Source organism: Erpetoichthys calabaricus, chromosome 4 (assembly GCF_900747795.2).
Source record: "Erpetoichthys calabaricus chromosome 4, fErpCal1.3, whole genome shotgun sequence".
NCBI classification, from domain to species: Eukaryota; Metazoa; Chordata; class Cladistia; order Polypteriformes; family Polypteridae; genus Erpetoichthys; species Erpetoichthys calabaricus.
This window is the reverse complement of record NC_041397.2, coordinates 105,898,823-105,917,332: the sequence shown is the minus strand read 5'-3', so window position 1 is coordinate 105,917,332 and position 18,510 is coordinate 105,898,823. Positions and strand designations below refer to the sequence as shown.

Here is an 18,510-nt window from a genome sequence, read left to right as displayed (position 1 = left end):
GGTACCCAGGTCTCCCAACTGCGAGGCAGCAGCGATACCCACTGCGCCACTGTGCCGCCCTGAAATACAAACAGTATTTATTAAATTCCAAAAATCAAGAATTAGAGTAAAAAAGGCTAATAACGCATAAAGACATGTTAACCATTGGCAATAACCGTAGGCATCCAAAATACACAGGCTGAAAGGCAAAATCCAGAAACAAACGCATAAAGCCAAAATACTAAACTGAAGAGCAAAAGTAAAGTGAAGACTGTCAAAATGCCAAACTGTACAATGTTAGACAAAGGAGCTCTAGCTGGGTCCCTGCTTTTATTTCTTTGGTCCATCTCATTTCCTGACAGTTGCCCAGTTATACTTGCTAAGGAACTGGAGAGGATGGGAAGGCCCAGGGAAAGGGCACATGTAGTGAGAAGCTAGGACACCCACTCATACTTAATACTTTACGTGCTTTTAGAAAATCAAGGGAATATTACATTGTAATGAAGTTTCTGTATGTTGTTAATAGTTTCTGGGTTTAGTGATGTTGAGTTCTAAGTTTAACAAATATTCTTATAGTCAAGATATTTCAGCTCTAATTAAACACAGGTATTCTTACCTTATCATTCTGATTCGTCATGATGTAAGACACAAAGAGATTTGCCAAGATGACAGCACTTATGCTCAAAATCTACATTAAGTAAAAAAACAATTAGCACAGAGTTTTTTTTCAACTAAATGTGGAAACAAACATATAACACAACCAGCATATTAAAATACAAATATATAATAATAACTTGAAAAGAGCCTTACTTTGTCATAATGCTTTTTTACAATGGGTTCATAGAAGTTTATAGCATCCTTGTATTTATTCTTCTGCATGAACAGGACATGTGCCACATTTAATTTCCATACATCATTGTCTTGACAGAAGTTATAGGACTTGCTGAAGATGTTTTCCATTGCTTGGTAATTCTCCATGTTCCAGTAGATTTTAGCTTGAGCCAGAAGAACTGGTATATACCTATCTCAATTGCATGATCAAAAACATTAGTGTAATATTGTACATGAAAACAGCAAGAAAATTAAAAAGCTATGTATACTTATGATGTACATTCTAAACTTGAACACTACATATCAAGTAAAGGAATGTATATTATAGAGAAAACATACCAAATCACTCAACTGAAAATGCAATCAGTTTTACATACAGCATCTTACTAATGATGGAGATGCAATCTACTGAAATTAAAAAGGTGATGCTTAGGTCCAAGTGGAAAAGTAAATGGGCATAATAAAATAAACCAGGAAAATGATCTGAGTTCCTTTCATTGATGAGAACATAAATTGAGATACAGATAGAAGAAAAATATTTAATTTCTATTTAATTCTTAGAGTTAATGCATATTTTCTGCAGGAAGTGTTATCTTTTCAATCAAAATTTAAAATTACATAAAATGGGTCTTGGTGAACTATAATACAACAGTTTAGCACTTGTTCCACTGTACTTATACAGTACACACTGCTTATCGCGAAAAGGTAATTGGCCCTTAGTATTCAATAACTGGTTACTCAATTTTTAGCAACAGAAGTTCAAGTAGTTACTGTTCATGCAAGAATTATTGATTTGCCTCTGTGAAAAGCCTTTAATTCCTCCCTCTTTGTATAACTTTATCAATTTTGTGATATGAATCAGATTTTGAGCATAACTGGCTTATTTTAGATCCTGCTAAGTAATCAGAATGAAGTTAATGTCTGCACATAACCAGGATACTTTTGGTAAAAATTGAGGTCTGTGAGGCTTTTAAAAATGACATACAGTATGTAGTTCTGAAAATACAATGACTGTAAACTATGTCATATTTACTTTTTCATTTTTGGTGAATTATATAATTTCTCACCTGGACAATGTCCATGCGGAATTTGTACTGTATATTCATCTTTTGTCTACATGGGTTTTCATTCACCATTACCAAAGACATGAATGATTCCATACTTACATATGTGTGAGCGTAGGTTTGAGGTTATGCGTGTGTGAGGCAAGGTTATTATAGTTTTGCCTTTTTATATTAGTTTTTATTTTTATATTTTTTCTGATCTTACTTGGAAATTCAGTTTAGTTTTAGTTTTCCTTCATCGTGTATTTTAATTTTAGTTTAGTTTTTATTTCACAAAGACATTTCTATTTTATTTTTATATATATTAGTTTCAGTTTTAGTTTTAGTAATTATGGCATGGAGCTCCTACGGAGTTAGTTTTGTGTCACAATCAGACAGAACTGTGCACTTAACAGATTTGTATATGAGTTTAATGTTAGTGGAAGCTTACTACACTGCCTAGTTTACTATCTGGTTTTGTTTTTGTCTGATAAAAACAAGCATAATCAAAACTAGACACTGAATATGAACAATTTTACACAATTTTATAATTTTTAAAATATTTTCTCATGAAAATCACAGGGGCTTAGGAAGAACAGCGATCTTACACTTGAATGATTGTGCAGACCCCACCTAGAACTCGCATCCTGATGCAGTTTTCATCATTGATGGGGATTTTAATCATGCGAATCTTAAGGATGTATTCCCCAGATTTTATCAGCATGTACATTGTAAAACCAGAGGGGAAAACACCTTAGACCATGTCTATACAAACATAAAAGATGCCTATAAGGTCATTCCATGCCCCCACCTCAGCAAATCTGATCATATCACTTTGTCTCTTGTCCCAGTGCACAAAGCCCTTATCAGCAGTACTAATCCAATTAGCAAGACTGTTAAAGTTTGGCCTGAAGCGGCCATTTGCCAACTCCAGGACTGCTTTGAACAAACAGACTGGAATATATTTTCTCATCAGACAGACTTAGAGACATATACTTCATCTGTGCTGTCATATATTAATTACTGTTTGGACAATGTCACTGTCAACAAAAGGATTAAGGTCTAGCCAAATGAGAAACCATGGATGAATAGTGAAGTCAAACAGCTGCTCAGGGAAAGGGACAAAGCCTTTAAAATAGGAGACACCTCAGCCTATAGAGCTGCCAGAGCCAACCTCAAGAATGGCATCAAGTCTGCTAAACTAATGTACAAACAACGGATTGAGGTGGACTTTGACAGTAACTCAAACTCACAGCAGATGTGGCAAGGCATCCGATTAATCATGGATTACAAAAAGAAAAATGACGTACAAGACACACTGGCCAATAACAATGCCAACCTAGCAGAGGAACTTAACAGTTTCTTTGCACGGTTTGACAAGGACAATAACCAGCCTCCAGTCAGCTTCGAGCTAAACGGAGACTCACAGCCATTGGTCGTACACATACATGATGTGTGGCGGCCACTCAAAAACATCAATACAAGGAAGGCAGCAGGTCCTGATAATGTGCAAGGACGTGTGCTCCAGGCCTGCGCTGACCAATTAGCGGAGGTATTTACACACATATTCAACCTCTCTCTCTCCTCAGGTGTAGTCTCCTTATGCCTGAAATCCACGACCATTGTACCTGTTCCCAAAAAACCGAGGATAACCTGTCTTAATGGCTATCGACCAGTTGCTCGCACCCCTGTCATCGCAAAGTGCTTTGAACGACTGGTAATCACCCACATCAAAGCCTCCATCCCAGCTGATCTAGACCAACACCAGTTTGCCTATCGGTCAAACAGATCAGCTGAGGACGCCATCTGTGTGGCTATACATGCTGCCCTCTCGCACCTGGAAAAGCCCAACGCCTATGTTAGGATGCTCTTCATTGACTACAGCTCTGCATTTAATACCATCATACCGAACCAGCTGATCCAAAAACTCTATGCACTAGGACTTGCTCAGTCCATATGCAACTGGTTACTGGATTTTCTCACCAACCGCCCCCAGTCTGTCAGGATGGGCAAACACACATCCTCCATCCTAACCCTGAGCACTGGTGTGCTGCAAGGATGTGTACTAAGTCCCCTTCTCTATGCACTCTTCACCCATGACTGTCAACTCATCCACCAATCAAACATTATTGTTAAATTTGCGGATGATACAACTGTCATCGGGCTTGTAACAGACAACAGTGAAGCTGCATATAGGGAAGAGGTTCAGAATCTGACAGAATGGTGCAACACCAACAACCTGGTCTTAAATACCAAAAAAGACCAAAGAAGTTATTCTGGACTTTAGGACCACTAAAAAGACCAATCACAGTCTGATAACAATCAATGCAGATGCTGTGAAGAGAGTTTCCAGCTTTAAGTTTCTAGGAGTCACCATCTCAGAGGACCTGTCCTGGGCTGACAACAACTTGGCTATAATAGGTAAAGCACAACAACGCCTCTATTTTCTCAGGAAGCTAAGGAGAGCTGACCTCCCACAGAAGCTGCTGGTTAATTTCTATAGATGCACTATAGAGAGCATTTTAACTAACTGCAAGATGGCCTGGTACAACAGCTGCACCAAGGCTGCTAAAGAAGCCCTGCAGCGGGTCGTAAAAACAGCAGAGGCCATTATAGGGACTGAACTGCCATTACTAGAACTCTCGTATAAGACTCACTGTGTGAGAAGGGCCAAAAACATTCTCAAGGACAAAACTCACCCTGGAAATTCTTTGTTTGAGCTCCTCCCGTCAGGCAGACGCTTTAGGTCAATCCGTGTACGCACAAACAAACTAAAAAATAGCTTTTTCCCATCTGCCATAAACTTTCTGAACTCTGAATCTCCTCAGTCTGAGATCATTTTTAATTGAACATGTGCAATAAACTATATTGGTAATGTGCAATATGCTAATGTAATACAATATACTGCAGAATATGTAATGTACTATTCATTAACAGGTGCAATAACAATTTATGCTGCTGTACTTTCAGCAATAATAATAACTTGCTCTGGTTACTTGATCACTTAACACTGTATATGACATATTTGCAATTATTTGACTTTTCTTTAAATGCACCTTGGGGCTGTCACAAAAAGTAATTTTGATGTGTTACACAATGACAATAAAGTGCTTGCACTTGAACTTGAACTAGATGTATTTGAGGGAAACAAAGAACAACAAGCATGTAATGTCAAGGTTAGGGGCAGTGAGTCTTGAATAGACCACCATAAAGGACAGTAAACCCATAATGAGCAGAGCAAGAGCAGGTAATAGGAGTACGGACAGGCATAAAACAACAGAGATAGCGTCTGAAATTAAGAACAACATATACATTATCTAAACCTGTTTATCCAGAGTAGGATTGCAGGAAATCTGGAGCCTATCGCAGCAGGTTTGGATGCAAGGCAGGAAAAATCCCTGGTATGCAATATGTATGATAAGGCTGATGTTAAGAATAAAAAGACATTTCAACTATCTTTTTTGAGAGAGAAAGAAAAACATTGAAAAAAGGGAGACAAATATTTTAAAATATAATTCTGCTCATGGATTACTTTCACAATATCACGTACTTTGAGTTGTGAATATGAACTAAAAAAGATAAATGAATAAATATAGAATAAATACAAAAACACATTAGTATGTTTAGTTTTTCATCACACGTCAGACTCTCTACCTTTGTTTGTATTGCTTCATTGTTAATCGATGTTTTTAAAGCAAAAGTGATTGGTCAGCAACAATATGCTGATCTTGTATGATGACCTAGTCAGTCTCTCGATCAGTGCCGTTTTATTTTCAAAAACCAGGAGTGCTCTCCCCTCAACTTTCTTGCATACTCAGATATGGGGATGGATATTTGAGGAATAAACCACAAGACAATGATTTTTATATTAAGTACATTAAGGAACCGTCAACAACAAATCAAATTAATAATATATTGAACAATTATGATAAAAGTAAAGTTGAATAAATCGGACTCTGCAGCTGTATAAATAAAAAAAAATCGAGTATGTGTTCAGGTAAAGTACCACTTCTGGGCTGATGGATTTGGCCCAAAAGTTAATACAGATCTATAATTGTGGTGTAACAACCACATGCCGAATTTCATCCATCTATCTAGTTGCGTTTTAGAGTTATCTTGTTAACACACACAGACACATACAATTCCAGAAAACAGCATTGTTGGACACTGGTTAGTCTATAACGTCAAGATTCATCAAAATATCGAGGTCAAATTTTTTCATGATTATTATACTTTCTCTATACTTCGTATATGAGAAAGTAAAAACAATTTCTCCTGTGCGAAGTGACAGGTGAATGAATTGCTGTCAACAAAAAGTAGACACCTGAGAAATAAACTGAAATGTTACTCACTCGTGATTTTTCTGTCCATATGGTAAATGTGTTATTGACCAGCAAATTCTGATTTCAGCCGTTTGAATTACATCTCGATATACAACAAGCACAAAGAAAGGCAGCATGCAAATCGCTTTCTATTTCTCATGCTTTACACACCTGCACTCAGCTTGCTCTGTCACCGCAAAAAATTGTTTGAAAAGCCGCCCTCCGCTGGATGAATATATGCGGGTGACTCATGGTGGATGACTTTCTGTTTTAGAGAAAACTTACAAGGGTTAAGGACTAATGGCAAGAATATTCATTCAAAAACGAAAACTAAAAATATTTTAGTAAATTATTATTTTATTTCAGTTAGTCTTTCCAGCTACTTTAATAGTTTTGTTTAGTTTTAGTTTTTCATTTCTGTTTTGTTAATTATTTTATTTCAGTTTACGTAAATGATTTTTTAATAATAGTTTCAGTTTTGATTTTAGTTTTCGTTAACTATAATAACCTTGGTGTGAGGTTTACATCCTGTTCACGAATATTTCCTGCTTTGCAACCCTGAATTGAGGTTGAGGGAATATTCAATTTTATGTAAACAGTTTTTTTAAAATGAGAAATAATAATAATAATTCCTTTAAACATTTTTTCCTTTAATTGAAGTACCAGCTACTCACTTGTCCAGGACTTCATCATATTCATTGATTGCCCTTTTAATAACATCATCTTCCCATTTATTTTTTGCTTCTTGTACCTTTAATGAAAATGCAAAAATCAGCTTGGTTACTTAGGCTACATGACTGCCACAGGTACACTTTGTTTATTTGTAGTGTATGTATAATGATATATTCAGGTTAAAATTTTCAGCTTCGTTTGTTGTGTTACAAAAATGCACAATATCATTCTTTAAATAATCAATCAATCTTTATATTTTTATTCCATCATTCGAAAAATGTATCACTAAACATGTACTAGGGTACATTTCAAATTAACTGTAAATATGACAGTTTTCAATTACATGTGTATAAGTAAAGGACATAATAGTACAATGGAGTAGATGGACAGCCTTAAGAGACACTGTTGGTAGTTACTACAAAAGAATGAAGTCAGAATACAATTACAGTGAAGCTAAATGAAGTTGAAAGAGAGAAAAGGTGAGTCTTTACACAAGATTTGGAAGAGTGCCCTGAGGTATTTTTATAATTTTATTAACATTGGTATGACTTGGAATCTTTTTACACACACACACACACACACACACACACACACACACACACACACACACACACACACACACACACGCACTTACTCATATCCCAACCGCTGTTATGTTTGAAAGCCGTTGACCTATCAAGAAGTAAAATTTTCAGTAAGGCATGTTGTATACAGTTAGGTCCATACATATTTGGACAGTGACACAATTTTCATAATTCTGGCCCTGTACACCACCGCAGTGGATTTGAAATAAGGCAATAATTATGTGATTGCAGTGTAGATTTTCAGCTTTAAGACAGGTGCAGTAAAGGCCTGGCAAAGTATAATTAGGGTGGAAATCCAGCACTTGGAGATGGCCATGGGTTCCAGACTTCAGGCAGGACTTTCCACCAAAAATGATTATATTTATGATTAAGTTAGTTTGTCCAAATACTTTTTAGTCCCTTGAAAATTCCTAAACAGAATATCATACAATATTTTTGGTAAACCCCTTAAATTAAAGCTGAAATTTTACACTTAAGTCACATAATAATTGCTTTATTTCATATCCATTGTGGTGGTGTACAGAGCCAAAATTATGAAAATTGTGTCCAAATACTTATGGACCTAACTGTAATTTTTGTTACTATCTGTTAAATTAGTTAGCTATATCTGCTTCATTATTGTTCATGTGGAACTGTGTTTACCTGAGGTTCAGACTTCCTGATACATTTTTCTCTGCCTTGTGCTATCCTTGTAGTGCTCTTACCAGCTTGGCAACCCATCCATATAACAACATTTTTAAAACTATTTTTAGCAAATAGCCACCCCCATTCTGATCAACAGATTTAACTATTACTAGTTAACAACTGAATCCATGAATTATTATTGTGTATTTGGTAGATGCCTTTACTCAAAGAGGCTTACAAGATCAGGAGAGTATACAATAATTTTCATACATTTTTATATTGAAGAACAGAATTGTCTTACTCAGGAACACAAAATGGGCCAGAGAGGACAAACTTACAGTATGGTATAAAGTCCCATTTGCTCAGCTTCTACACCCCACTGTCTGCCTCCTACGCTAAATGTGGTGATCAAGTTTGATTTGATTTCCTTACATTCAAAAAGCATTTAGTTCTTAAATGTTATTTTTGCATTCTTTAAACTTCAAAAAGCTGCACAACTCAGCATTGCATATTTGAGCTAACTTTCTTATAGAAAAGCAGAAATATATGCACTTATGTCATGGTGCAATAATATTTTGATAAAAATATATACTTAGGAAAAATACTTTAGAAACAAATTCTTATACTTACTCCACACGTTCAACAAATATAGATAAAATTTCAGAAACTGATTGGTCAGATAACCTAAGTGAATACAGGTGGGCTGAGATGAAAGGCTATTAACAGGCAGGCATAGCCTGGAATGGAAGATATAGTAGATTTTATGACCCATTCTCCCCAGAGAAAAGCCTTGACTGGAAGGCAGGTTTGAAAAGGCAGGTTTCAACTTAAATACCAATATACCCTTTCTTTCCTGCTTGTCTGAAGCTACATTTGTGCATCCTTTGGAATTGGATAAAATGCTGACAGGAACAAAGCAGTTGAATGAACTAAAGGACTGAGTTATGTCTAAATAGGATTGGTAACTGAATAAGGGCACCCTGACATGACAAAACACTCTATTGGCCCTTAAAGTGTGATAGGAAACCAATGGACTACCATAAGTTTGGTCTCGCTTTCTCTCTCTGCCATTTTTCATTCTAAGTAGAGGCCATCTCTGCTGCCCTATGCAGATGGCATGCTGAATCAAGAGCCATGGCAGACCACATTGGATCTGAGGCTAATTAAGACAGAGAGACACCTGGTAGCTTGTTATCAGGTTGTATAATTTTAACCAAAACATGGTTATATTTTGGATTTATAATCTATAATAAATGATGCTCACAATTGTAACTTTTTCTCCTGCCTTTTCTGGTACTCTGACATTTGCCTGAGGTCATGGATTAACATATGAGAGCTACAGAAGAGAGTTGGATGCATTTTGGTCAGGTCTACATAATAAAGAATATAAACGGTATAGGGCATAAAAAAATAATTAATTAATTAATTAAAATAATTAATAAAACACCTTTGCACTTACCTGCTTTGTCAATAAATGGAGCTGGTCGGTGAGCTCACTGGCCATTTCATCAAACTTTCTATAAGCCTGAAAGAGTGATGACACAAAGGAAACAAAGAGCATTTATTTAGTTTAACTGAAATTAAAGTGTTCTGGGAGATCACAAAAGGAAAATATGATAGGGAAGTATTGGGTAAAATGATATTTTGAAATGCTGTTTTTTCACATTATCCATTGAAAGAAAGAAAGAAAGAAAGAAAGAAAGAAAGAAAGAAAGAAAGAAAGAAAGAAAGAAAGACAAGGGGAAAATGTGCAAATTCGGCACAGTCAGTGACCAAGCATTTGATTTGAACTCAGAACACAGAGGCAGCATTGCTACCATGTTGCTCCTTTGATCTTAATACATTTGTTACTTATTTATTAGCTTGAAATGATATGTTAAAATAAACAATTGCATTTTTTTTCACTTTAAACACAGTGCATGTAGTATGTAATCTTGTGTTTACTCCCTTTTCATTTGATGATGTAACTGTCAGTCAGGCATCAGCTTTCTTTATATCTGACTTCTGCCCAAATGTTTTTGCCACTAAATGTAATGTAGGCTAGCTTATTTAAAGAGCTGTAAATCTCTACTAAGATAATGAAAGAGAAAATAGAAACGTTACCTCTTCTGGGGCTCTCTGGCATGTTATCAATGCATCCAGGAATGAGAACAAATACTAAAGGAAAAGAATAGGAGAACACCAAAAACAAGAAAAGCAATTCACTTATACAGCTTTATCATATAAACATCATAGTATCAGCCTCATTATCTTTATGATGGAATAGGTTAGTCCATCATTCTTAACAAGCACATGGTCTAGATTCTTTTTTCTAGATGAACCAACAATCTTATTTCACTAAATCTTTTGTACCCATTTAAGGGTCTCCAATAGTATATTATACTGCAAACTAGAGTGAGCATTTTCAGTATTCCCTATTTCACTGTACTGAAGCAACCACTCCCAACAATTGGTCTTGGAAAACTGTGAAGTAAGCACAATTATATTCCAGCATTCAGTTAATAATGAAGGGTATTTTAATTCATCTGATTCCTGAACAAGATTCTGGGCTGGTACACACAAATATATAATCAAATAATTACATACAGGCCATGGCAAATGTTAAGTTCTATACTAAACAGAGAGGACACAAGAACAACAACAGAGTGAAAAATGCATAATTAAAATAAGAAATAAAAGATATTCTATTTAGATGCATTTAGTCTCATTGAACTGAACATACCTTGTGACTGACAACAACACTGTGGTTTTGGAATTTGGTGTGTAGTTTGGAAACTATCCCAAGAGTCACAATTTTGATCACTTCAACAACCAGAAATGAATGAGTATCGCATGACATGTTCACAGGTTTAATTTAGTTTCCAACTCAAAAGAATCAGTGAATGATATATGTAAGGACTGGCACATTAAATGAGGTACATTTCTGCCACCCCAACGAGTGCAGTCTGTGAGCTATAAAAAGTCTGCACTTGAGTCCAGATAAACAATGTAAAATTCAAAACACATAATTGTTGTTCAGTTTTGTGTGACTAAAATTTAATTTGTTCAATGCCCAAAGGGACATAAATATATTAGTTTATTATGTTTATATTTCTAACAGTTCCAATAATGGAAAACACAAAAAAAATTAATTTTATAATAAACACATTCAGTGTTGCCGTTGTTACTGTATTGTACTTGTTTGAAAAATGAGAGCATCATCAGTGAGCGAGTTAGAATTCATATGCTGTGATTCAACTCAAATTTTAAAGAATCACAAGTGAACAAGAATTACAATTCAGACCAGCTGTACATTTTCATGTTCTTTACATATATACCTTCAAAATGAAAAATGCTGATGACATCATGCATGCACCATCACATTCATATTACACTCTGCTGAGTCAATTCTCAATTCATATAAGTCACTAAACAGAGTAATCTGGGAATTGCACATTGGTATTAATTAACAGCAGTTTTTTTTAAATGAATATGAAGGATTAAACTAGCAGGGCAAAGAAAATAAAAACATTTTTCATATGACTAAATAAGTTTTCATTTGCACAGTTGTCCACAGCGCTGGTAAACCCAAATAATCAATGCAGAAAATGCACATTCAGCCAAAAATAATGCAAGAGAAGATAAAAACTGGCAAAGTTACTGGTTACTTCAATAAACAAGTCTTAGAAATCGAGGAGAAAGAATGCAGTAGGCTTACATGGACATTGCATTTATAGAGGTTGTTATGGATGTGCAACATCAATTAATCAGACAAACTGGTGCCTATACATTGGAGTAATATGAAGCAAACAAAACTTAAATATAAAGCGTACTTAGTAAAGGGAAGATAACAAAGATGAGATGATCGTGTTATGAGTGCAATTAAGGAACAGGATGGATGTGAAGGCAGTGAATCATCTTGTGAATGATGCTGGCTAAAGTGTGAATGATGCTGGCTAAAGTGGTTTGAAATCTTTGTTGGAAAGGTAGAAAATGAATACGTTTAGACATGAAGTGGATGAGACAAAAAGTGTTATTGAAGTAGTCATTAATCAGAGAGTTAGCAGAAGTAGATAAAAGGAGAAAAAATGTGTGTTGTCCTTATGAAAGTCAAAAGCCGTGGAAAGTAGAGCAAAGGAATATTGGCTAAGTATGGCAGCCACCACCGTTGAATTAACTTACTAAATGGCTCTTCAGTCTTTAAATGTTGTTATATTTTCAGTTGATTAAAAAAAAAAAAGAAAAAAAACAAACAAAAAAAAAAAGAACAGTTTCAAATAAAAGTCTCTTACCGGGCTCAGGAGCTTGTATGTGAGATGTGCATTTTCAGCTAAGACATCTGCAGCCAAATCAAAATACTAAAACAAGAAACAATGGTTACTGAAGTTATGAATATTCATTCTTTATCAGAATTAATCAAACTAGAAAGATAGAAAAAAGAAGGGGTAAGAGTTGAAAAACTAGGAAAATGATGGAATTGTATATTTTGTTCATTTCAGTACAATAGAACTTACTTCATATTTGCAGTACAGAAGGAGCAGGTTGCCAAAAGTCTCTGGAGGGAAAGGGTTCTGCTGTAAAAGGAACTGAAGCTTTCCAAAGCCTTCTGTAGGTTTCGAATCCATATTCATGAGGGCCTGGTTATGCAAAGTCACAGGGTCCAGTTCCTAATGTCAAATGCCACGGCAGGAGAAAAAGTACAAAACTGAGAAGAAATGGGTGCCATACTGTATTCTATTGTTAAAATTATACAGTATAGCAGCCTACTGAGATGCTGGCAACAAAAGTAAGTGAGCTTTCCAAAGCATATGAGGAGAATGGTTTATGAATGGGAGTGAGAAATGTCGGTATGATTTCAAAAGAATGAGCTTATAAACATATTTACATCAGTCTCCCCATCAACTTATGAACCAACCTTTTCTATTACAAGGTAATAGGAAACTGGAGTCTAATCTGGCAGCACTGAGCAGATGGTGGGAATTAAAACTGAGTGGGATATTAAGTGATCTTATGTTACTTACACATTCACACTTGGTCAATCAGCAGCTCATCAGCCAATACATCCTGCTAATCTTTGGGGTGTGCTGGCAGTTGGGATCAGGAACACAGGGAAAAGTAATATGGAGATTATATAATCTCTACACAGTCACTTACCAAGCTTTGAACCAAACACATTTGAGTTGTGAAGAAGCTAAGGGAACCTCTGTGTACTAGGTTGCTTTACATATTTATTATTTCTTTTTCCAGGTATTTCATAAAATGTTTATTCCCAAGCTCAAGTGTAGAAGGTTCATTGCAGTTAGTTCTATGCAAAGATTACTACATAAAGTCCAAATTCTTTGCTTTAGAGCCCATTCCTACCCAAAACGGTCATTTTTATTGCTGAATACATATTTTAAAATTACTTTACTAGTGTTACATTGCAACCAGATATGTTTTATATTCCGAAAGGTCTCAGCTAATTTTGCTGAAAGCTGGCTTCTCACCTCCTCAGATCTTGGGGGCATGTCTGTCAATGCTACTTGGGCTCCATGATCTATTTGTTTATGAAAAAAGAAAAAAAATGCATTTTAAGATATTACTTTTAATCAAACATCATTATATACGGTACCCAAAAACTTGCAAATGAATTTACTGATATACATTACATAAATACCAATACAGGATGCAGCTGTCCTCTCTTCCTAGAATGGATGCTGAGGACATAATGGATGTTGCCTCTTTCTGCTGAGCCTTTGGCAAGGAACATTTCTCTTATTGCTGTATCAGCTGCATATACAGTAGTGTGAAAGACAGACTGACTAAACAAACCTCACAGAATAAAAGGTGTGTATAGGGTGTCTAACACTTACTGATTTCAGGGGTGCAGTGGGGAAGGATATGGAGTGACACATTCACATACACAGAGGAAGGCAAACTGATGCTGCTCAATATTCTGCAACTTACTCAGTTTCTCTTGCTTATTCCAAAGTCTGTTAAAAAGGGAAAAGATGGGTACCTCCATGGAAACTTTTTCTGATGTCACAGGACATTCAGAAAAAAAGGCTGCAAAAAACTATTGGGGTATGCAGAGTCAATGTTTATTGCATACCAAAGAGAACTAAACAAACATTTAAACAAACAGGCTAAAACAGACCAATTTAATGCAAATTAGTCCTTCACTTATGAGAAAAGGTCCCAATTAAGCAGTGATTTGTTGTTTTATTTATAATACTTCATTTGTCCACAAGCTCAATGCAAGTGGTGGCAGTGTTCAGATACTCTTGCACATATCAGGATGAGGATTAAAAAAACTCTAATTATATACTGATAATATAATAATTATATAATAATATGATAATATAATATAATAATATAATTATATACTGATTATATACTCTTATCCCTGATAAGAGCTGTTCGGTCCCTGTACGATCGGTGTCAGAGCTTGGTCCGCATTGCCGGCAGTAAGTCGAACCCGTTTCCAGTGAGAGTTGGACTCCGCCAGGGCTGCCCTTTGTCACCGATTCTGTTCATAACTTTTATGGACAGGATTTCTAGGCGCAGCCAGGGTGTTGAGGGGGTCCGGCTTGGTGGACTCAAGATTGGGTCACTGCTTTTTGCAGATGATGTTGTCCTGTTTGCTTCATCAGGGCCATGATCTTCAGCTCTCTCTGGATCGGTTCGCAGCTGAGTGTGAAGCGGCTGGGATGGGAATCAGCACCTCCAAATCCGAGACCATGGTCCTCAGCCGGAAAAGGGTGGAGTTAACTCTCAGGGTTGGGAGCAAGATCCTGCCCCAAGTGGAGGAGTTCAAGTATCTTGGGGTCTGGTTCACGAGTGAGAGAAGAATGGAGCGTGAGATCGACAGGCGGATCGGTGCGGCGTCCGCAGTGATGCGGGCTCTGCATCGGTCTGTCGTGGTGAAAAAGGAGCTGAGCCATAAGGCAAAACTCTCAATTTACCAGTCGATCCATGTTACTACCCTCACCTATGGTCATGAGCTATGGGTAGTGACTGAAAGAACAAGATCACGAATACAAGCGGCTGAAATGAGTTTTCTCCGCAGGGTGTCTGGGCCTCTCCCTTAAAGATAGGGTGAGAAGCTCAGTCAACCGGGAGCTCAGAGTAGAGCCGCTGCTCCTCCGCATTGAGAGGAGTCTGATGAGGTGGCTCGGGCATCTGATCAGGATGCCTCCTGGATGCCTCCCTGGTGAAGTGTTCCGGGCATGTCCAACCGGGAGGAGGCCCCCGGGCAAGGCCCAGGACACGCTGGAGGGACTATGTTTCCTGCTGGCCTGGGAACGCCTCGGGGATTCTCCCGGAAGAGCTAGAAGAAGTGGCCAGGGAGAGGGAAGTCTGGGCATCTCTGCTCAAGCTGCTGCCCCTGCGACCCGACCACGGATAAGCGGAAGAGGATGGATGGATGGATAATTATATACTTTAAACACATACAGTATACACTACACATCCACATACAGTATATATATCATAACATACACAGTGTTGTGATCAGGCAACACAAATATGGCAAAAAGGGGTGAAAGGCCTCCAAATTGACCCACAAACCTGGCTAGGATCTTCACTAGCCTGCCTAGATACGGGTCTCATCTCAGCCAGCCTGACCCCAAACCTCACAGGAGAGCTTCAGCCTGTAGAGACCCAAAATGGAGAACTGGCTTCTAAAATTCAAATAATATCTTAAATATCCCAAAATAAACAAAATGCTCTTTAAGGGAGAGGAAAATTGTAAAGCCAATACAAAACCTTTTAAATTGATAAGTCCAATGCAGAACATTTAAAAGTAAATCAATTTATTTCATTAAACAGGTCAAATAGTGCAAAATAAGGCTAAAAGGGTATGCCTTAAAATATAAACCAAGGCAAACTAGTATAGTCTGCAATTCAGAAATTGAAAAACCTAAGCAAAAATGTAATGAACAATAAGACGACAAGCATAATTTAGAATTGAAATCTGCATTCAACAATACTCAGTGTCACTATGAGGAAATCAATTGCCTTCAACAGAACATAAAGGAGGAGGGTGATCCCTTAGAAGTGAAAGCATGGTGACCCTGCTTCTTAGGGTTCCACCCACAGAATACAAGGAACATTGACAGGAGAGAAATATACACAATACAAAATTACTACATAACATTTAAATTAATCAATATTAATAAAAAATTATGAAAAATAATTCAAAAACAACAATAAAAAAGCTACATAAAAGTAAGCCAGGGAACAAACCCTAACTGTTACACATCACACACACAGTAGCATTTATATGGGATAACCATGGTACAGGCAATAATCTGAATATTATAGATATTTATTGAAAAATCAATATATATAAATGAAAACCCAAAGGCCCACAGCTAGCTGTCTTTTGAAACCAACAATATTTATTTTTTAGTACAAGTACACAAGTTTTAAAATCAGTATTTTGTGGTAATATATGGTGTTCTTTACCAGTATGCCTCCTAATAGTCATAACATAGCCCTTTTTTTTGCAGTTCTATTGGTTTTTGCTCCTTATTGTTACGTTAAAGACGAATAACAAATGTTTATTGTTTCCTTAAGGAATACTCAACAACACGGGATGGTTGGGCATCCCTTACCTGGACGGGAAGCCCCGAGTGGACAGAAAGGCATCCTGGCCGAGAGAGGGAAGGATGTCATACTCAGACTCAAGTTCCCCAAATGGATGGACTGATATCCCAACAAACAGAGAAGATGGTTCCTTACCTGGGCAGGAAACTTCAGATTAATGGGCAAGCATCCTGACCGGAACTATGTGTAGCACCATCCTTGGCTGGGATAGAAGAAGAGGTCAGAGAAGCAGTGTCTCTGGGGGATATTTATTCCCCCAAGTCCCTAGATGGCAGAGGCCCTCTATATCATCACACATTCGGGATCCTGCAGGGAAGGTTGGGAATTGTCATCTGGCAGCACAGCCCTGCTGGGGTCTTTGGGTACCGCAAGAGGTCGCTGCAGGGAGAGGTACTCCCTGATATGTGGGACTTTTGTGTGACCTGCAAGTACTTCCAATGGGCTATAGTCCTGGCACCGGAAATAGCCCCGGGTACTCAATAGAAGGGACTGCAATAACTTGTCAAGGCGAGTCGGAGCAGGGAGAACTGAAAGTAACATTCGACTGAAGGAGAGCAGTTCAGTAGTGAGAGAGAAGTGAACTGGAGGAGAGATACCTGTATTTTGTGCTTGTGTATACTGAGGGATTGTGGATTAAACACCCTTTGTTTGAACCCAAGACTGTCTGGTGTGTTTGTGTTTGGGATTTGGGGTGCCTTGAATTCACAATATATTTATATATTCATACCTATGTCAGAAAAAGAGTCATGGCAATAGATGTGACAGACCATTTCATGGGTGGGAGAAGGATGGGTTGCAATGTGCTGACAGTGTAACAGTCAAGTTTGGAGCAGTGAACAAAGCTTCAGTTGCAGGCAGTGAGCAGAGGCACAATCCCTTTATTGGATGTATATAAACAGGAAAATACGAGTCAGCTGTAGTCCTGATATTTAAAGTTATCAAAACTGGAAAACAGTGGCTTGGAGAGGAAACAGAGCATTATATTGTGACATAATAAAATGTTTTTTATATGCATATACATATACATATATTTATAATATATACAGTACACTGTAATACAATACTTATAATTCAGTTATACCTAATTATTTTAATGATTTCAAAATGATCAACAAAGATTCCTTCTAGTTTTATGTAATAATGGTCAAATTATACATATATTTGTAATATACACAGTACATTGTGATACAATACTTATAATTCAGTTATACCTACTTATTTTAATGATTTCAAAATGATCAACAAAGATTCCTTCTAGTTTTATGTAATAATGGTCAAATTCAATAGAAAAGAATAACTTAAACCCTTCTAGAATTGTTAAAACTTGTGACTTACAATTTTTGAGATGAAATTTAATAGCAGCTTTAAGGTTAAAAGCTTCAATCAATGCAGTTTCACGTAAAACATGTGTATTGCCAACACTGTTAACATCAATGCCATCTGTAGTCATGCCAACGCTGAGTTCTGTGACAACCAAAGACAGAAAACAATAAATAACAGAATCACAAAGGAAAATACTTCTGACCTGAGGTCAAACAATGCTTATTTTATTCCATATTTATTTATTTTAAAATGAGCATTATACAACACACTTTTTACAACATTTACGAACTAGGATATAAAAGATGAATGCTTAACTTTCACAATTTACCATAGTCTGAGACTTGTCAGAATGCCAGTTCTCTGACTGAAGGTGTGCCAAAGAGCAACATGGTACAAAAGGTTTTCATAGTCTCCTAAATGTCTCTCTGTAGTAAAGGAAGGATCCTGCAGGAGTTATGAGTGGCAGTAAGACTAACAGCTTCACCCAGGGTTCTAAAAATAGATTAGCTCTTGATTTTATATAAACATTATGGCCTGCTCAAAATGAGAACAGCATTAAGTGTT

At 36.8% G+C, this 18,510-nt stretch overlaps 1 protein-coding gene across 1 annotated transcript in view; it reads right to left on the bottom strand.

Moving 5' to 3' along the window:
• LOC114651358 (tetratricopeptide repeat protein 30A-like) overlaps positions 1-18,510 on the bottom strand; it is a 63,099-nt gene that overhangs the window by 24,762 nt on the left and 19,827 nt on the right. Inside the window, exons 7-15 of the mRNA XM_028801265.2 lie at positions 17,959-18,087; positions 13,521-13,570; positions 12,549-12,701; positions 12,327-12,392; positions 10,159-10,212; positions 9,515-9,580; positions 6,850-6,926; positions 790-1,000; positions 596-667 (exon numbers count right to left, since the gene is read on the bottom strand). Coding sequence (XP_028657098.1) covers positions 596-667; positions 790-1,000; positions 6,850-6,926; positions 9,515-9,580; positions 10,159-10,212; positions 12,327-12,392; positions 12,549-12,701; positions 13,521-13,570; positions 17,959-18,087 — 878 coding nt within the window. The remainder of the gene's footprint in view (positions 1-595; positions 668-789; positions 1,001-6,849; positions 6,927-9,514; positions 9,581-10,158; positions 10,213-12,326; positions 12,393-12,548; positions 12,702-13,520; positions 13,571-17,958; positions 18,088-18,510) is intronic.